Here is a 17841-nt window from a genome sequence, read left to right as displayed (position 1 = left end):
CCCTGTTGGGGGAAGTTGATTCGTGCAAACACAAAAAATATGTGCCTGAATGACGATGTCATTATCAAAGTCCATGCAATTGAGATTTTATTAAATAATACATAACAGCTCAAAGGCATGTTTTATGATGCATCAAAAAGGTTCATATTGTTTGAAGACACACAAATGGCACAGAAAAACATGACTGCTGTCCTAACATTATCTGTTTAGACCACGGTTTCCCAAACTGCATATTTCGTTTTTTGCCCTAGCACTACACAGCTGATTCAAATCATCAAAGCTGGATGATGAGTTGGTTATTTGAATCAGCTGTGTAGTACTAGGGCAAAACCCTGGTTCATACCGGCAAATGAAGGTCCAATTGTGTACTATGGAAGGTAAATTGTATAATGTATGCAAAGCTATAATGAGGAATAGTAAATCATAGAATCTGTCTGGATTAATCTCAAAATGCATTGGAGAAGGTCTGGGGGGGATCTTGGACATTATCTTTCAATATGGTTGAAGGTCTGGGAGGGGGAACTTGGACCTTCTATTTCAATATGTTTGAAGGAGAAGGTCTGGGAGGGGGAACTTGGACCTTCGATTTCAATATGTTTGAAGGAGAAGGTCTGGGAGGGGGAACCTGAACCTTCTATTTCAATATGTTTTGAAGGAGAAGGTCTGGGAGGGGGAACTTGGACCTTCGATTTCAATATGTTTGAAGGAGAAGGTCTGGGAGGGGGAACCTGAACCTTCTATTTCAATATGTTTTGAAGGAGAAGGTCTGGGAAGGGGAACTTGAATCTTCTATTTCAATATGTTTTGAAGGAGAAGGTCTGGGAGGGGGAACTTGGACCTTCTATTTCAATATGTTTGAAGGAGAAGGTCTGGGAGGGGGAACTTGGACCTTCTATTTCAATATGTTTTGAAGGTCTGGGAGGGGGAACTTGGACCTCCTCCTTCAATATGGTTGAGAAGGAAGCGAGGCTAGGAGAGAGGATGAGTGGAATTGCATAATGACAATTTAAGATACAGCCAAACTAATACTTTTAGCAGGTAATCTGACAGGAGATATTTTCTTGATTCTTCTGAGGAGTGATGTTGGGCTGATGTTGTGTCAAAGTAGTCATCCCCACCGGTTCATGTCAATTATGTGAACATTACAATGTTAAGTGCTGTAGTTGATAAGTATACCGCGTTATGATAAGGAAAACATTTCACGATGTATACACATCTACATAACACATGATCAACATTCATAAAACCACTAGTGTCGACTAGTGATGCGCGGGTTGACTCATAACCCGCGGTTATATCTGCGGAGCGACAGGTTAGGGTTATAACATATCGGGTGGCACGCGGATTAAATAGAAACAATACCTTTAAAAAAAATCCAGAAATGTTTAACTAATTAACATTTTTATAGGCTACATTGAGGTTATCTGGTAGTTTTGAAATTTCCTCACGCCTAGAAAAAAACCTCCACGATTCGGTCAACTGTCAATTTATAGAAAAAAATAATTACAGGGGGCAGTTTGGGAAAAAAACAATCCTGTCCTGTGGAATAACGGACATTCTGGGGTAATAAATACTTAACCAACGTCCTCTAGTAATACTAGTCCCGTGCGAATACGGCTATATCCTTAATAATTGCCTAACTCATGCAGAAGTAAGCATTTCTTGCAGTAAAATTATACACCAAATGTAGGTAAAATGTGGATTTGGGAACAGGAGTGGAGAAATATTATTTATTTCGTTCTGAGAGAATGCCATGCTCAGTTACTGTAGATACCATCTGGGTGCTGTCATCATAAAAACTGATAGTATTTCAATTTAAACCACATAAAATATGCTTCGAAGCCGAACTAAAATCTTATCAGAAACACTTTGGGTCGTTTTCACAGTTTACTTTTGGCTTACAACCGGTCAAACTAATATAATTTGGACATTTTGCACAGAAAAATTGTCGTTTTTTTTTGTTGCTTTATTGTATTTTCTCCCCAGTCCCTAAACTTCTTTGCCCCGCGAAAGGTGAGAGGACTTTACCGATGTCAACTAGATTGAAGCATTCATTCTATCGATCTATTACATTCTGCTGAGCAAAGGTTTATTTAGTCTTCTAAGGCAACATATGACAGAAGCCAACCAAAATGTCGGAAATTATAAGCATAAATACCGAAATCAGGCAAAAACAAATCCTGCACCCCGTCAAAAAAATCGAATTGTTTTGTCCTATATTTTAATTTAATTTATAATGTAATGACAAACAGCATGGCAGTGACCATTTTGTGAATGATACAACTAATAAATACATACTACATTACTGTATGTGAATGGCACAATAGTTATGTTGGACCTGAGGATGAAAACTTGAGTTACACTACATGACCAAAAGTAAAGCTCTCCAAACATCTCATTCCAAAATCAATGGCATTAATATGGAGTTGGTTCCTCCTTTGCTTCTATAACAACCTCTAATCTTCTGGGAAGGCTTTCTACTAAACGGAGCAAAAAAAAACATCCCTTTGTCAGGACCCCATCTTTCAAAGATAATTCGTAAAAATCCAAATAACTTCACAAATCTTCATTGTAAAGGGTTAGACACTGTTTCCCATGCTTGTTCAAAGAACCATGGACAATTAATGCACCTGTGGAACGGTCGTTAAGACACTAACACCTTACAGACATTAGGCAATTAAGGTCACAGTTAAGAAAACTTAGGACACTAAAGAAGCCTTTCTACTGACTGAAAAACACCAAAAGAAAGATGCCCAGGTCCCTGCTCATCTGCGTGAACGTGCCTTAGGCATGCTGCAAGGAGGCATGAGGACTGCAGATGTGGCCAGGGCAATAAATTGCACTATCCGTACTGAGACACCTAAGACAGCGCTACAGGGAGACAGGACGGACAGCTGATCGTCCTTGCAGTGGCAGACCACGTGTAACAACACCTGCACATTATCGATACATCCGAACATCACACCTGTGGGACAGGTACAGGATGGCAACAACAACTGCCCGAATTACACCAGGAACGCACAATCCCTCTATCAGTGCTCAGACTGTCCGCAATAGGCTGAGAGAGACTGGACTGAGGGCTTGTAGGCCTGTTGTAAGGCGGGTCCTCACCAGACGTCACCCATGGGCACAAACCCACTGTCGCTGGACCAGACAGGACTGGCAAAAAGTGCTCTTCACTGACGAGTCGCGGTTTTGTCTCACCAGGGGTGATGGTCGGATTTGCATTTATCGTCGAAGGAATGAGAGTTACACCGAGGCCTGTACTCTGGAGCTGGATCAATTTGGAGGTGGAGGGTCCGTCGTGGTCTGGGGCGGTGTGTCACAGCATCATCGGACTGAGCTTGTCATTGCAGGCAATCTTAACGCTGCGCGTTACAGGGAAGACATCCTCCTCCCTCATGCGGTGCCCTTCCTGCAGGCTCATCCTGGCATGACAATGCCACCAGCCATGCGGCTCGTTCTGTGCATGATTTCCTGCAAGACAGGAATGTCAGTGTTCTGCCATGGCCAGCGAAGAGCCCGGATCTCAATCCCATTGAGCACGTCTGGGACCTGTTGAATCGGAAGGTGAGGGCTAGGGCCATTCCCCCCAGAAATGCTCAGGAACTTGCAGGTGCCTTGGTGAAAGAGAGGGGTAACATCTCACAGCAAGAACTGGCAAATCTGGTGCAGTCCATGAGGAGTAGATGCCCTGCAGTACTTAATGCAGCTGGTGGCCACACCAGATACTGACTTCCTTTTGATTTGACCCCCCCCCCCCCCTTTGTTCAGGGACACATTATTCAATTTATGTTAGTCACATATCTGTGGAACTTGTTAATTTTATGTCTCAGTTGTGGAATCTTATGTTCATACAAATATTTACACATGTTAAGTTTGCTGAAAATAAACTCAGTTGACAGTGAGAGGACGTGTCTTTTTCTGCTGAGTTTAGATGGTAGAACATTGCTGCGGGGACGTGCTTCCATTAGTGAGGCCGGGCACTGATGTTGGGCAATTAGTCCTGGCTTGCAGTCGGCGTTCCAATTCATTCCAAAGATGTTCGATGGGAGTTGAGGTCAGGGCTCTGTGCAGGCCAGTTAAGTTCTTCCACACCGATCTCGACAAACCATTTCTGTATGGACCTCGCTTTGTGAATAGCTGCATTGTCATTCTGAAACAGGAAAGGACCTTCCCCAAACTGTTGCCACAAAAAACTGTTGCACAGAATTGTCTAGAATGTCATTGAATGCTGTAGCGTAAAGATTTCCCTTCACTGGGACTAAGGGTTCTAGTCCGAACCATGAAAAACAGCCCCAGACCATTATTCCTCCTCCACCAAACTTTGCAGTTGGCACTGTGCATTGGGGCAGGTAGCGTTCTCCTGGCATCCGCCAAACCCAGATGTGTCCGTCCAACTACCAGATGGTGAAGCGTGAATCATCATTCCAGAGAATGCTTTTCCACTTCTCAAAAGTCCAATGGCGGCGAGCTTTACACCACTCCAGCCGACACTTGGCATTGCGCATAGTAATCTTAGGCTTGTGTGCGGCTGCTCAGCCATGGAAACCCATTTCATGAAGCTCCCGACGACCGGTTCTTGTGCTGACATTGCTTCCAGAGGCAGTTTGGAACTCTGACTGCTGCAACCGAGGACAGACTATTTTTACGCGCTTTAGCACTCGGTGGTACCATTCTGTGAGCTTGTGTAGCCTACCACTTTACGGCTGAGATGTTGTTGCTCCTAGATGTTCCCACTTCACAATAACAGCACTTACAGTTGACCGGGGCAGCTCTAGCAGGGCATCCTGCGACAGTGCCTTCAGTAAGGCTATTCTACTGCCAATGTTTGTCTATGTAGATTGCATGGCTGTGTGCTTGATTTTATACACCAGTCAGCAACGGGTGTGGCTGAAATAGCAGATTCAACTCATTTGAAGGGGTGTCCACATACTTTTGTGTATATACAGTGTATCTTGGGTTTTAGTTCTTTCAAAGTTTGAGACTGTTCAGTACTCAATGTCTTTATTTATTAGCTGTATATTCAGTCAAAGCTATTTGAACAGTGGTTTTGGTGAACAGTGGGACCATGTTTTTGGACAGTCAGAATTGGTGCAGTATCCTTGACTACAGCTGGAGGTATACAGTGTGCTTCATTATAACAATATATCCAGGATGTTAAGAAATACATGAACACTGCTTACAACAGTCTTAAACCAATTGCAAAAAAATGATATTGAGATTATGAAGAGAAAACATTCCTCTGCAATAAACGAGAGAACTCTCACTGTAGTATGAAAACAGTCAAACAGTTCAGATTCCTCAGCAGAGAGGTGGTGCAACAAGGAACTATTATCTTAGTCCACTCTTCACCTCTCCTCCTTTTGAGTTGATTTGGTTTCTCTTCCAAACTGTTGGGATCTAGGGAGGAGAAAGAGGGTTTTTACAACACAAGTCATGGAAATGATCAGAATGATCTCAAGACGAAACACTGAGCTTAAGCATGATCAAGATGTCAGACATGCAGTACCCAGGGACTGGTATTGACAATTAGTGAGTTATCCACGTTACACACCAGAATGCAACAGATGATAAACATTTATATCCAAATAAATCATGAAATTAACAATTAAATTACCTGTGGGGGGAAGGTAGGCTCAAGGTGTCGACCCAGGAACGAGAGCAGTCTCCTCCAGATTAGTCCACTACCCAGGAACATGAAGCCTGTCACCAGCCAGAACACCTTGGGGTCCTGGGGGAACAAACACGACACCGATAAAACTCTGTTCGATCTAGTGTTATCTCTCTATGGACCACACACTGAGCCAGTCATCCTTCACCTCAGGTTCATCTGCCATTTAGCAATATTACATTGCTGCAGCTGGCTAGATTACAATGAGCATGTGTTGCCAGGTTAACAAACTCAATGTTAAATTGTCCCATGTGTAATTTATAAGATTAAAGCTTTATCATCAACACATATCATTAACCTCCTCAAACGTGGATTCCAAGTTCATCCCGAAGGCGACACCCATCAGGCCAAATAGGGAGAGTGAGAAGGTCCCCATGGTGAGCTGCAGGTTCAGACGCATCATCACGTTCCGGTGACTGGGTGTGCCATGGCCCATGGGGACAGACGGAAATGGGATGGTGACAAACTAGGCCTGACTGACAGAGAGCTCTTTAAGCCAATTAACAACAGGAGAAAATGAAAATGCCATGTTCAGCAGTTGGAAAAATAGGCTAGTTCCCCTGATAGCATTAAATGCACCTTAGAACAGAAAACGACATGAGGACAAATGAAGTCTACCAAAAGCCAGTTACATTGGCAATACACTTAAACTGATTTCTTTTTGTCTAGCTAGATAATTCTGCCAGCCTATTTTGTATGGACGCAGCATGACTATTACACTATACCAGAGATGCATAACTGGCGGCCCCCCTTAAATATTACTAACAGCTTAAACACATTTTGGCCAAGGGATCTGTGAAATAAGTTTAGTGTGTAATACAATCAAATATAATATTATTCATCTACAATGTATGTTTTTAACCCTGGGCAACATGGGCCTGGGAGGCTCACAGTGATATTGATATCCACAGTACTCCACCAACTATACATTTGGAACTCATTAAAGCTTTAAAACTGCAACGTTTTGTCTCTTAAAGCTGCAACAACAAAATAATCTCTGCCCTGTGACAAAATGTGCAGAATTACAGGATATTAGCTTGAAAACTGCAAAATGTTCTCTCTGATATCAAGAGACTGGGCTTTAAAATGTTCCTTCCCAGGGCCCGTGACTTGGTTCGTCCAGCCATGCACTGCCTACATCATAGTAAAACTGCTTGTATACTATTTTTTATCTCACTCGAGTTGTGTTCTGATTATGAGGGGGTCCCTGATGAATTTGCTATCACAAAAGGGGTCCCCGGCCCAACAAGTTTGAGAACCCCTGCCCCATTCCCTACATAGTGGACTACTTTTGAGGCCTATGGGCCCTGGTCAAACGTACTGCACTATACAGGAAACAGGGATGCAGACAGGGTTTAGTCGTCAGTACCTGTCCAGGTTGATGAAGATCACACTCTCTGAGTCGTCTATCAGGCCCTTGAGCTCCCTGGTCGTGTTGCCCAGCTCCTCAGCCTGCATGAAGTAGTTCTCCAGGAGAAGCTCCATCTCCTCAGCATGATCAATGCCCAGACTGCTCTCCTCACTGCCTCCAGAGACACACACAACAACAAGAGAGACCAATAAAACCTTCATCCAACAACTGTTAAGAAAAAAAAAAAAGAAGACTTTATTCATCCATACGAGAGAAATGTGTCTTCTGCTGTACCAACCCCTCAGACACACACACACAGACTAGGTTTTAAAGGCTGGACCACAGAGCAGCCACAGTGCCATTCCCAGTGAGCAGTTCAGGGGGTTTATATCAAGGGTGACTCCTGACGTATTGATGCCAGCAACCCTCCCGTTGTCAGCTCACTCCCACCATAATGACAAATGTGTACAATGAACACAAATAATCTCATGAAGTACCATGTGCCTACAAAATCTGCATGTTGAAATTTCACTTACAACACACGTGGATCCGTCCACTTGGTGACACAAAGCTCCTCGATCATCTCCTCTTCGTCTAGGATCTTCAGCAGACTGTCCTTGAAGACCTTGATGTCTGTCTCCAGCTCTGACAGGCTGGGCAGAAAACAAACAACAGTTGAACAATTCTGGTAACTCTTCTGGTAACTTTCCCCAAAATTCCCAGAAATCCCAGTTGGAAGTCGGAAAGGGAATGAGATTGGCTACACAGAGCTAATCCAGCCACGCCTTCTAGTGCAGGATTTCTAGATCCATACAATAGCCCTGGCCCAACTATAACCATAGGTGTTCATCTTTTCATAACCTACAATACATTTAAGTCATTTAGCTGATGCACATATCCAGAGTGACTTACAGGAGCAATTAGGGTTAAGTGCCTTGCTCAAGAGCACACTGGCAGATTTTCCACGTAGTCTGCTCGGATTCGAACCAGCAACCTTTCAGTTACTGGCCCAATGTCCATAATAGAGGATCTGCCTTGATAAGATGAACCAAACGTCACATGCAAAAGCAGCAACGCTCCTTATAATGATGTGACTGACATTGCTTTTCCACTCACTTCTTGCTGTTCTGAAGAAGTATATGCAGTTTGCTGCGATCTGCAGAGAGTAGTTTAGGATCCACAAGAGACTCTAGAATGTCCAGGATGACAGGGTGAACCTCATTCAGCCGAGCCTGAAGGATGTTTACCTATACACAAAACAAACAGACACATACATGCAGAAACAAATACCAGGTGACACTTTATTTGGATAGTCCCAAGTAGATGGATTGTAGATGTTCAATAACTGTCAACAACATATCAACTAACTATCCACTAACCCTTATCCTGAGGTACTGACCTGTTGCACCCTCTTCAACCACTGATCATTATTTGACCCTGCTGGTCATCTATGAACGTTTGAACATCTTGAAGAACAATCTGGCCTTAATGGCCACGTACACTTTTAATCTCCACCCAGCACAGCCAGAAGAGGACTGGCCACTCCTCAGAGGCTGGTTCCTCTCTAGGTTTCTTCCTAGGTTCCTGCCTTTCTAGGGAGTTTTTCCTAGCCACCGTGCTTCTACATCTGAATTGCTTGCTGTTTGGGGTTTTAGGCTGGGTTTCTGTATAGCACTTTGTGAAATCTGCTGATGTAATTTTTTAATAAATAAATGTAATTGATTGATCCGAACCCTGAACTCAACCCTTACCCTAACAAGCAGTTGCTTATCAACAGATAGTATGACCATGAGTAGATCATCAATATGGGACTATCCAAAAGTGTGAACAATTGTGATAAACGAATAGTAAATGAGTGATTGCATAGCGTGTGTCTTACCCTGTGCTGCAGAATAGCTTCAAGGGCTCTGAACTCAAATGGCAGTGAATGAGTGGCCAGAGCTCCATGATCCCCATTCAACTGTGGAGCCAACTCCAGGACCAGCCATCTCTCCAATCCCAGACCTCGGAAATCCAACACCAACAGGCTATTGGGGGTCACTACTGCCTTCAAGGCCTGAAGACACAAGAACAGACTCGGTTCAGGTGCCAAAACGAGTCAAATTCGGTCACCTGTCTTTTCGAGTGTGCGATTTTCTACTTGTTTTTTTAATCATAGGATTCTCTAAAAGTTAGAGGATAATTTGAGGCTAGCTGTCACGACAGGTGACAAACGCAGCAGTTTAGCTAACAGTACCTTCAGCATAACGCTGTAACACGAAACAAAACCAGTACGTAGCTACCTCCATGCGAATGATGATGTTGTTGTTCCTAGCGGTGATGCTGGTGAGGTGTTGGAACCTGAGGTCTCTGGCCTGCAGACTCAGCTCATGATACAGCTCCAACTTCTTCTTCTCTGAGATAGGAATCAGACCAGGGGTCAGAAGTCACACTCAAAACTTATAAGAAGGACAAATATCTTGTCAGTAACAAAGTACAATAAACAATTGCATTTCGATGTAGTCCTTGTGAGAACAGAAAACTAAAGAAAAACAAATAATGGACAAGCTAATGAGGACAATAGATGTTCCAATACTTACCAAATGAGGTTACATTTCCATCTTTGTCAAATTTCATCTATGACAGAAGAGCACAGTTGTAGCTACTGCCAGTATATTGCTGTAGAACTTCTAGGTACATTCCACACACTCCCTCAGGTGAACAATATAGGTAGTCACAATGAGCTGACACATTGGTTTTCTCTCTTCTTGCATTTTGCAGAAGCAACCTTTTTATAGAATGTTGGCTTTGTCAATGTTGACAAATGTTTGATCATATCCCATATACTGCTGACAGACATAACATTTAGAAGAGACTAGAATAACAATTTCAAATTGGATATGATTGACACAACTAAAACTTGCCACTTACCACAACAAAAGCAGGAGCCACACTGGAGAGGGATGCCTCAGTTCCTCTATGCCGAATTAAATTTGCTGCCAATTAAACAAAAATAAGAATCCATTAGCCAACAACATGTGTGTTGCAGCTAGGTCTTTTTTCGGTGGGGTTTATCGGCGGTTGGCATCCAATGTTATGATGCACTACCGCCAACTACTGTACTGGAGTGGGTGCCAGAGACGGGGAGAAACTAAATCCTACTTGCCAGCCCCGTTGCTCTTAAAAAATATTAAATATTTGAGACTATATCTAATGACGTTCTACTCAATATACTCTAAACTAACTTCCTGTTTCCCCTTCTCCCTCATAAAATCTCAGCCTCTCTCTTTCCCTCTGATACTGCCCACACTGTAGCAATACATGCTCCACAGTCTCTGTTTCCTGGCAATAACCACACTTTCCTGTTGGATGCTTTCCTGTCACATTTAAGGTCTTATTCAACTGGTTGTGTCCCACCCTTAATCTTGTAAAAAATAGCCTCCTCTCTTCTGTCCCTTCCTGGCGTCCTCCCCAACTTTCCTCTGTACTTGAAATAAATGCCTGCCCATAGTATCTCTATTCCACTGCTCCTGCCATCTCTACACGTTCACTGTCCATATCAGGCGTTTTGCCTCTGCCTGGCTCATTGAAACGATAACATCAACACTACTAAGTGCTGGTTTCACCAGTACATCAACTGCCTTGTTCCCCTCCACCCCTACATGGTCTGGGACCCAAGTCAATCTTATCTGTATACTAATATGTAATCCTGCCATGGGTTTGTAGCACCTCGTAAAGCAGGTATTGTCTGCTACATGAGCTGGAGACTCATTAACACTGCACATGAATCAGAGCAAATAACTACTCTGTCTGGCTTGACTTCCTCCAGCCACTGGAAGGCCAACCATATGGCCATCAGCTCCACAGTCAGATGATCTGTAATACGTTTCCTGACTTCCACCCCACATTCCTGCACTACAAATGCTGACCCAGTACATCCTGTCATTGGATCTTTTGAACCATCTGTGTAAATGGCCACACAGTCCTGATACACAGTATCCAGATGTCTCTAAAAACAAATACATTCATGTAGTCTCCCCAACACCTTTCGATCAACTACTGGAGGCAGGAGTAGCCTTGTGTAGCTAGGTCTAGCCATAACAGTAAAAATGTTACATCACCTACCAGACGGACATGATCGCAACAGTGTTGCTTTCCCCCTCGTCACCGGTGGATGCTTGGAGAGTTGGCATTTTATAGGTGATCTGGAACAACTCACTGTTCTGCAGGTCAAACAGCCGGCGAGGACCCTGAATGTAATGTCCAGAGATCTCCGAAGACCACCCATGGTGAACGACTTGAAACAAGCTTCCATTGCTTTGTTCACCACCACTGCATTTTAACAAAGTGTCCTTAGTTATTTAGCTACTTAGTTAGTCTAGCCAGCTGATCAGTGCATTGCTGGTTATTCCACTTGCATCCGGAACTGAATTACTAACGTAGGCTAGGTAGCTAGTAAACTTATCAACTGGCTACGTAGCACTGGACAAAGACAGTGGTTTGTTCTGCAAAATCATACAACCATTTCAGTCCAAAGTCGGGTCAAATCTATTTTGTGAGCACGGTTGATGGATCGAATCCCCGAGCTGACAAGGTAAGAAATCTGTCGTTCTGCCCCTGAGTAAGGCACTGTTCCCCGGGCGCCGAGGATGTCGATTAAGGCAGCCCTCCACACCTCTCTGATTCAGAGAGGTTGGGTTAAATGCAGAAGACACATTTGTACAACTAACTAGGTATCCCCTTTATTTAGCTAGTTAGCACGCAAACAAGGCGCTAGCTAGCAAGTTAGCTAGCTATATGCTAACGTTAGCGAACAAACTTTTATGCTGCTAGCAGACTAGCTCGTGCTTCCCGAACAAACTTCTCAACTTGTCGCACAGTCACAAAAATATGCCATACGTGAGTAAAATAGCAAATAACAACAGGCTTGCAGTTGGTGTAGCTAAATCCAAGATACGTCATTCCTCCTTAACACAGGGACAGCTAGCTCTGAGCAACTACAACCAGCAGGCATCGGGGTGTTTTGGTGTTACAGTAACACGTGCTCGTGCATGACCCTGAACTCGAGAGGATGAATCAATTTCAACCAATGAAGTTGTTCAACGGAAGAAAACCTTACTTGAGATTTCCGTAAATGTTCCGTAAGAAAAACATCCTACACATTTTCCAATGTAACTTCCCTATGCTGAAAATATACTGTAATGAAATAGCAGGGAGCAGGTCTCGACCCCTCGACCTTCTAGCCTGAGGTCCGGCGCGCTATCGAGTGTGCCGCAAAAACTTGCTCAAGCGGCAGAGTCGATTTCCGCGCTTATAAACCCAGGGTCGTTACAATACATTACATTAAGGGCTACATTTTCACACTGTGGGTACCACTGTGGGCACCCAATCGTCACCCTGTATTTGACATGACGTAGAACGAGGAGGCGTAGCGTCAACACCACCACCACCGAACCATAGGCGTCTTCGCGTGCTGCCTGGATACAGTTCTGGGTTAGAAGATGCCGAGCGGCATGATGCGCCTGATTTGACAAATTGTATATTTTCTGATGATATCATTGACCATCGGTGACGCATTTTTGTGGTCCTATACTCCTAGCTTTAGCTGTCAATGTCCACCATTCGTTTGGTCGTTTTTTATTTTTACATTTCATACCAGTATGTTCCCTTCGTGCTATTCAAAGCCGACGAGTTCAAAGGACCTGTTCAAAAGGACTAATCTGACAAAGATATTACTAGGAGTGTTCGTCGTGTATATGTCACACACCTGCTGGGTGATTTATGGCTTTGTATACACCAAGCCTTGTGAGAGAGGTAAAGGAGACTGCATTTCTTCCTACCTTGCAGAAAGACCCCGTCTCCAGGTAAATAGTGGCCTTGATCTTACACATACTGCAGTGAAACCCTAGATTTAGGGTAGGTTATTAGTGCAATTAATCATTTTTAGCTATTGTATTTGGTCAGAGAATTCATGCATCACAATTTAATTAGTGACCATGGTGCACAAGAAGTGTCTTTCAGAGCCCATAAAGATAAATTGAATTGAATCAATGCGAAGTCTCATTTATTTTAACAGCTCAGCATTTTCTCCAGTTTGAGGCCTGACCACAGTGAACTCAACCTCATCATCAATATAGATGACTTTGACATACATTCTAAATTTGAAAGGTAGGCCGAAGTCCCATTTAAATCTGCAGTCATGTGGCGTAAAAATAGCATGTCACTTTTAGTCGAGTATAAAGATAAGGTTATGGCCTGCATCCCAAATGGCACTGTATTCCCTATGGTCCCTGGTCTAAAGTAGTGCACTATATAGACACTATGGTGTCATTTGGGACAGAAGCCTATATCTCTCACCTGTCACCATTGCTTTTCTTGATTTAAAGGGTGGTGAATGTATCCCTGCCATTGGCAACACGTAACAACGGGACTCTGCACACATTGGTTTATGTACACAAGTTTGGAGTGTCTCCCTTGCAGGATAACCGGCAGGTCCATCATGTTGCCCAGCTCAGCACCTACATGATGTCCCGAGAAAATCTCAGCTCTGCTAAAGAGGTCCTCAAAGTAAGACAACAAAACAATTCCTCTATGTTTCAGTCTGGACTGGCAAAAGATCATCTTTAACTGCTCTGTTTGGTTGACCCATTTGATCATCTCTTTCATGGCTTCTCCTGGTCTTGCATTTTCTCAGAAACATGCTGCCACTGCTCCTCGAGTAGTAGACAGACCCATCTCTCATTGGAGGTCCCGTCTAACCCTAAACATGATGTCAGAGGACTTCACCTTCAACAGAGGGACCTTGCCAAGTGATGTCCGGCGCTACATGAGAGTGTAAGTCTCATATAAAATGTTTGTATTGTGTGAGTGTGTTTATTTTGGGAGTGGGTGTGCGCTATAAGGCCTACAGTACACTTATATAGCACAGCATCGCTCACATTATGCAGAGCTAGCTACAGAGATGGTGAGAAATATTGATGTTTTGTATTTCAGATATTCTGTCTCATGTTTTAGATTTCAGGATGAGAACAGGATGGTATATCTCCCACTTTTACATATTGATGAACTCAGCGTCAGGGTAAAGGACATGATGGTGAGATGTTACTCTTCTTGTAAATTATATTACAGTTATAAATACTAATTTCAAGAACATTAAAACATGCCTCACAAAGAGGGCTTGGAGGATACTTGTTTTTACAACATGTGTTTGTAGGAGATTAACGGCTCCACAACCAAACTACCTCTTACAATATCCTACGAAGGCCTATCGCTGAGGCAATTCCGTCTCTGGATCCACATGCAGGATGTAATGTTTTCACTGAAACGCTTTGGTTAGTTTATTACTTTAGCCCTCCTTTTAAACTACTGAGATAACAACATACGTTTGTCAACTTCTTGTAAGATAACTTTTTTTGCTTCATTTATTACAGGATTCACTGAGGTGAATATAGATGAAATCAAAGGTGTTCTCGTGGACCACAACTTGTACCTGTTAGCATTGACTACCCTGGTGACTGCATTCCATGTAAGGGATTTTCTATTAGAATTCATTCATTCTATCACAAAGATCATTTCAAATCATGTCAGCCATCTACAGTTTTCTTTGTCTAATTTTTCAGTTCATATTTGAATTCCTGGCCTTTAAAAATGACATAAGCTTTTGGAGGAAGAAGAAAAACATGGTGGGCATGTCTCGCAAAACAGGTAAGAGTGAGGGAGGAATAAAATACATCTTTATAATAATGCATTTCATGTTCTTATTTATGCATCCAAGTTTTCATGCCAATTTCCTAACTGAGTTAGGGAAGATGAGGTGTCAGGCTTGAAATACGTTCCAAATGGCACCCTATTCCCTCTATAGTACACTACTTTTGACCATGGTAGTGCACTACATAGGGTATAGGGTACCATTTGGGACAGATATATGGTGTTTTTGTAGATTTGTGTATCATTACTACAGATAGTTATCCAAGGCAGGCCTCTGGATAAACCCACCATCCGCCCACAAACACTACCTCCAGCAGCACACAAATCTACTGATCTACTCCCATCTACCTCAGAACTAACCCAGCTCTATCTGTTTCTCTATGCTGTTCTGTTCCAGTGCTGTGGAGATGCTTCAGCACCATAGTGATTCTCCTGAAAATGCTGGAGGAACGAAGCAGCTTGCTAGGTCTCATTCCTGTTGGAATAGGAACCACAATTGAGGTATCTGCCATGAATCAGCAGTTTGGAAAGGATTTAGAACATCAATACAAATAATCAATGCTTTTTGCCAACCATAGCTGGGGATGGCCGAAGGTTCAGTGTTACCATACCAGATCTCATGAATTCCTTCTTCTCCCTCTATACCTATAGGTATGGAAGGTCAAAAAGGTTTCCAAAATACAGCTACAGTGGAGAACCTCTAGGTCTATTGTTCATGTAAGTATTACAAAAAAATATATAAATTGTTTATTCACGTTGTGTGCATGGAGGGCCAATGAGTATATGTTGATTTTAATTAAGAATCTGTTATTGAAAAAACTGATTGAAATAAATGTATCTTTTAGCGTTAAAAACAAACAGTAGTATAAATTCAGGATTATTCCTTTAAACTGGTTGTCTTCAGGTTGGTAAATTTGATGAATCAGAGAGAAAGACTATACAACATGACACACAGGTAAGTGCTGAATTAGTGGTATGTTTGGTTCCTCTTAACACTAATACCATAAATCAAGCAGACAACTATTTTCTAATGCAGTTCTCCATTTTCTAGGCAATGAAATGCCTGTCTTATTTAGTGTACCCTTTGTCTATTAGTGGAGCCATCTTCTCTCTGGTATACCTGAGGTATAAAAAGTAAGACAAGTCTGGAGTTTAATTGTATTTAAAATATAAATAAATAGGTTTGATGAGGACATTGATCATCAACGTATCTAATATTCAGATTTTATTTTGACAGCTACTATTCATGGTTAATCAACAGCCTTGTCAGTGGTAAGTTTACACATACTCTATCAAGCCTCCTTGGGGGTTATGTTTTGCATTTAATATCAATTGATCACACAAATACAATATTTTATGTAGATCTTTAACACTAGCCTGGTCAAGCAGACTGAACGCTGCACTCACTATTTGTTGTACTGTGAAGTGAAATAGAATGTGACCTACCGAGAGATCAGGCTGGTTTCACAAGGCTACTTTTTCATGGCCAATGTGTTTTTTTTATTAGCAACTACAGATGTAGGATCTTAATTTGATCACTTTTGTTGCATAGAATTTTCCTGCACTGCCAAAATGCAACTTCGTGATTTACATAAATATACTGAAAAAACACACTAACGTTATTGCACTTTACATATAGCCTACTTTTGGCCAGCTAATAGTTTAACCACCAGTCAAGCAACATGGACTAAATGTTCAAATCATGTTGCCACAGCATTATTTTGCTTTGACAATAAAAGTCAAATTAAGATCCTACATCTTGTATTAGTGGGTAATATCAATAATTCCAACTGAAACTGGGCTTCCCCCTGCAGGGATTTATGCTTTTGGATTCCTCTCTATGGCTCCTCAGCTGTTCATTAACTTCAAGGTTTGTCTTACTTTGTCCTAATTTAGAGCATAATGGGCCGTGAGTAAAATGTTCTATTTTGACACAAATCTTCACTTTCTCTTCTTGTTCTCCTTCAGTTGAAGTCTGTGGGCCATTTGCAATGGAACGTATTGATGTATAAAGTGAGTAGTAACTGTTTTATAGTATAATTCATTATTGTTGTTGTTGCAGTGATAAGCAGCTGCTTACCTAAAGTCCATCTAAAATGTCATCAAGTTGTCTGTTCTTCTTCACATTGACACTGTGTATGCATCCCAAATGGCCCTCTATTCCATAGTGCATCCTATGGGCCCTAGTCAAAAGTAGTGCACTATGTAGGGAATAGGGTTTCATTGGGGGTGCATTCAGAGTTAGAATGAAGCACTCTTGTGCCTTCTCTTTAGGCAGTCAATACATTTGTCAACGATGTCTTCGCCTGTGTCTTCAGCACACACCCATCCCACCAGCTGGGCTGCTTCAGGGATGAGATTCTGTTTCTCCTCTACCTTTACCAGAGGAGGTGGGTGGGACATAGTTCAGCTATCGTCAGTGACCCTGAAATACTCTAGACTACGTCCCAAATGGCACCCTATTCCCATATGGCTCTGGTCAAAAGTAGTGCACTTTAGAGAATAGGGTACCATTTGGGATATTGCCCTATAGTCACTCGTTATTAGATTATTTAACTTTCCATCATTCTGAGATCTATTGACCGGGATGATCAGGGGTTTGGTTTCTGACAGTTAACAAAGTATGTGATCTCATTCATTTACTTCTCTATCTGCCCCCCACCCCCTGTAGGCTTTACTCTACAAACAAGACCAGATGTCGTGAGTATGGATCATGCCACCACAACCACAGGAAACTCAAAGCCCAATGATGACTGAGGTCATCACCAGAGAACAGAGTTGAATGAGGAAACATAGCTGCACATGGTGGGGTTGTAAACAGCACGGGAGGCTCTCTGAGGGTGCACCAGGGTTTATTAGAAGCCTTTAGTGAAGTTCAGAATTCGTTTTGTAAGTAGAGAATACAGCTTATTTTCAGTCAACCCTGTGTTCATCATTAACCACTGATATTTCCATGTGTTAGAAGTTTGACCGACCCGTATGTAGCCTACAGAAGCATGAACCTTTTTTTAGTGATACATATTGATTACTGCATTGTTAGGTTTGAGGCTTGCAAGAAAGGCATTTCACTGTACTTGTGGACATGACATTAACCCTTGAAAAAGGAGGCTGCCCCTCGCCCTGCCTGCAC

The 17841-nt window shown here is 42.5% G+C and overlaps 2 protein-coding genes across 4 annotated transcripts; one reads left to right on the top strand and one right to left on the bottom strand.

Moving 5' to 3' along the window:
* Positions 1-4990: 4990 nt before the first annotated feature.
* On the bottom strand, positions 4991-12030 carry LOC120048837 (magnesium transporter MRS2 homolog, mitochondrial-like). 3 transcript variants are annotated; one of them, XM_038995111.1, is made up of 11 exons: positions 11130-12030; positions 9936-10000; positions 9605-9641; positions 9308-9420; positions 8905-9081; positions 8142-8272; positions 7562-7678; positions 7044-7196; positions 5973-6090; positions 5621-5734; positions 4991-5403 (listed from the first exon to the last, which is right to left on the bottom strand). In XM_038995111.1, exons 1-11 carry the CDS (start codon positions 11317-11319, stop codon positions 5335-5337), a joined length of 1284 nt encoding a protein of 427 aa, XP_038851039.1. In that variant the 5' UTR covers positions 11320-12030; the 3' UTR covers positions 4991-5334. The 3 variants fall into 3 exon arrangements, with proteins under 3 accessions (XP_038851039.1, XP_038851040.1, XP_038851041.1); XM_038995112.1 differs by lacking the exons at positions 4991-5403; positions 5621-5734 and having other exon boundaries at positions 5978-6161; XM_038995113.1 differs by lacking the exons at positions 4991-5403; positions 5621-5734 and having other exon boundaries at positions 5978-6146.
* Positions 12031-12664: 634 nt separating this feature from the next.
* LOC120047312 (cleft lip and palate transmembrane protein 1-like protein) lies at positions 12665-17461 on the top strand. The gene is made up of 17 exons (XM_038992835.1): positions 12665-12868; positions 13081-13172; positions 13391-13581; positions 13691-13838; positions 14019-14097; positions 14218-14335; positions 14435-14529; positions 14624-14708; positions 15109-15212; positions 15363-15428; positions 15616-15666; positions 15763-15845; positions 15949-15983; positions 16526-16581; positions 16680-16724; positions 16986-17101; positions 17383-17461. Exons 1-17 carry the CDS (start codon positions 12665-12667, stop codon positions 17459-17461), a joined length of 1647 nt encoding a protein of 548 aa, XP_038848763.1.
* The last annotated feature ends 380 nt before the right edge of the window (positions 17462-17841 follow it).

Source organism: Salvelinus namaycush, chromosome 5 (genome assembly GCF_016432855.1).
Source record: "Salvelinus namaycush isolate Seneca chromosome 5, SaNama_1.0, whole genome shotgun sequence".
Lineage (NCBI taxonomy): Eukaryota > Metazoa > Chordata > Actinopteri > Salmoniformes > Salmonidae > Salvelinus > Salvelinus namaycush.
Note: the sequence above shows the minus strand (reverse complement) of the source record. Positions and strands in the feature narration are given on the sequence as shown.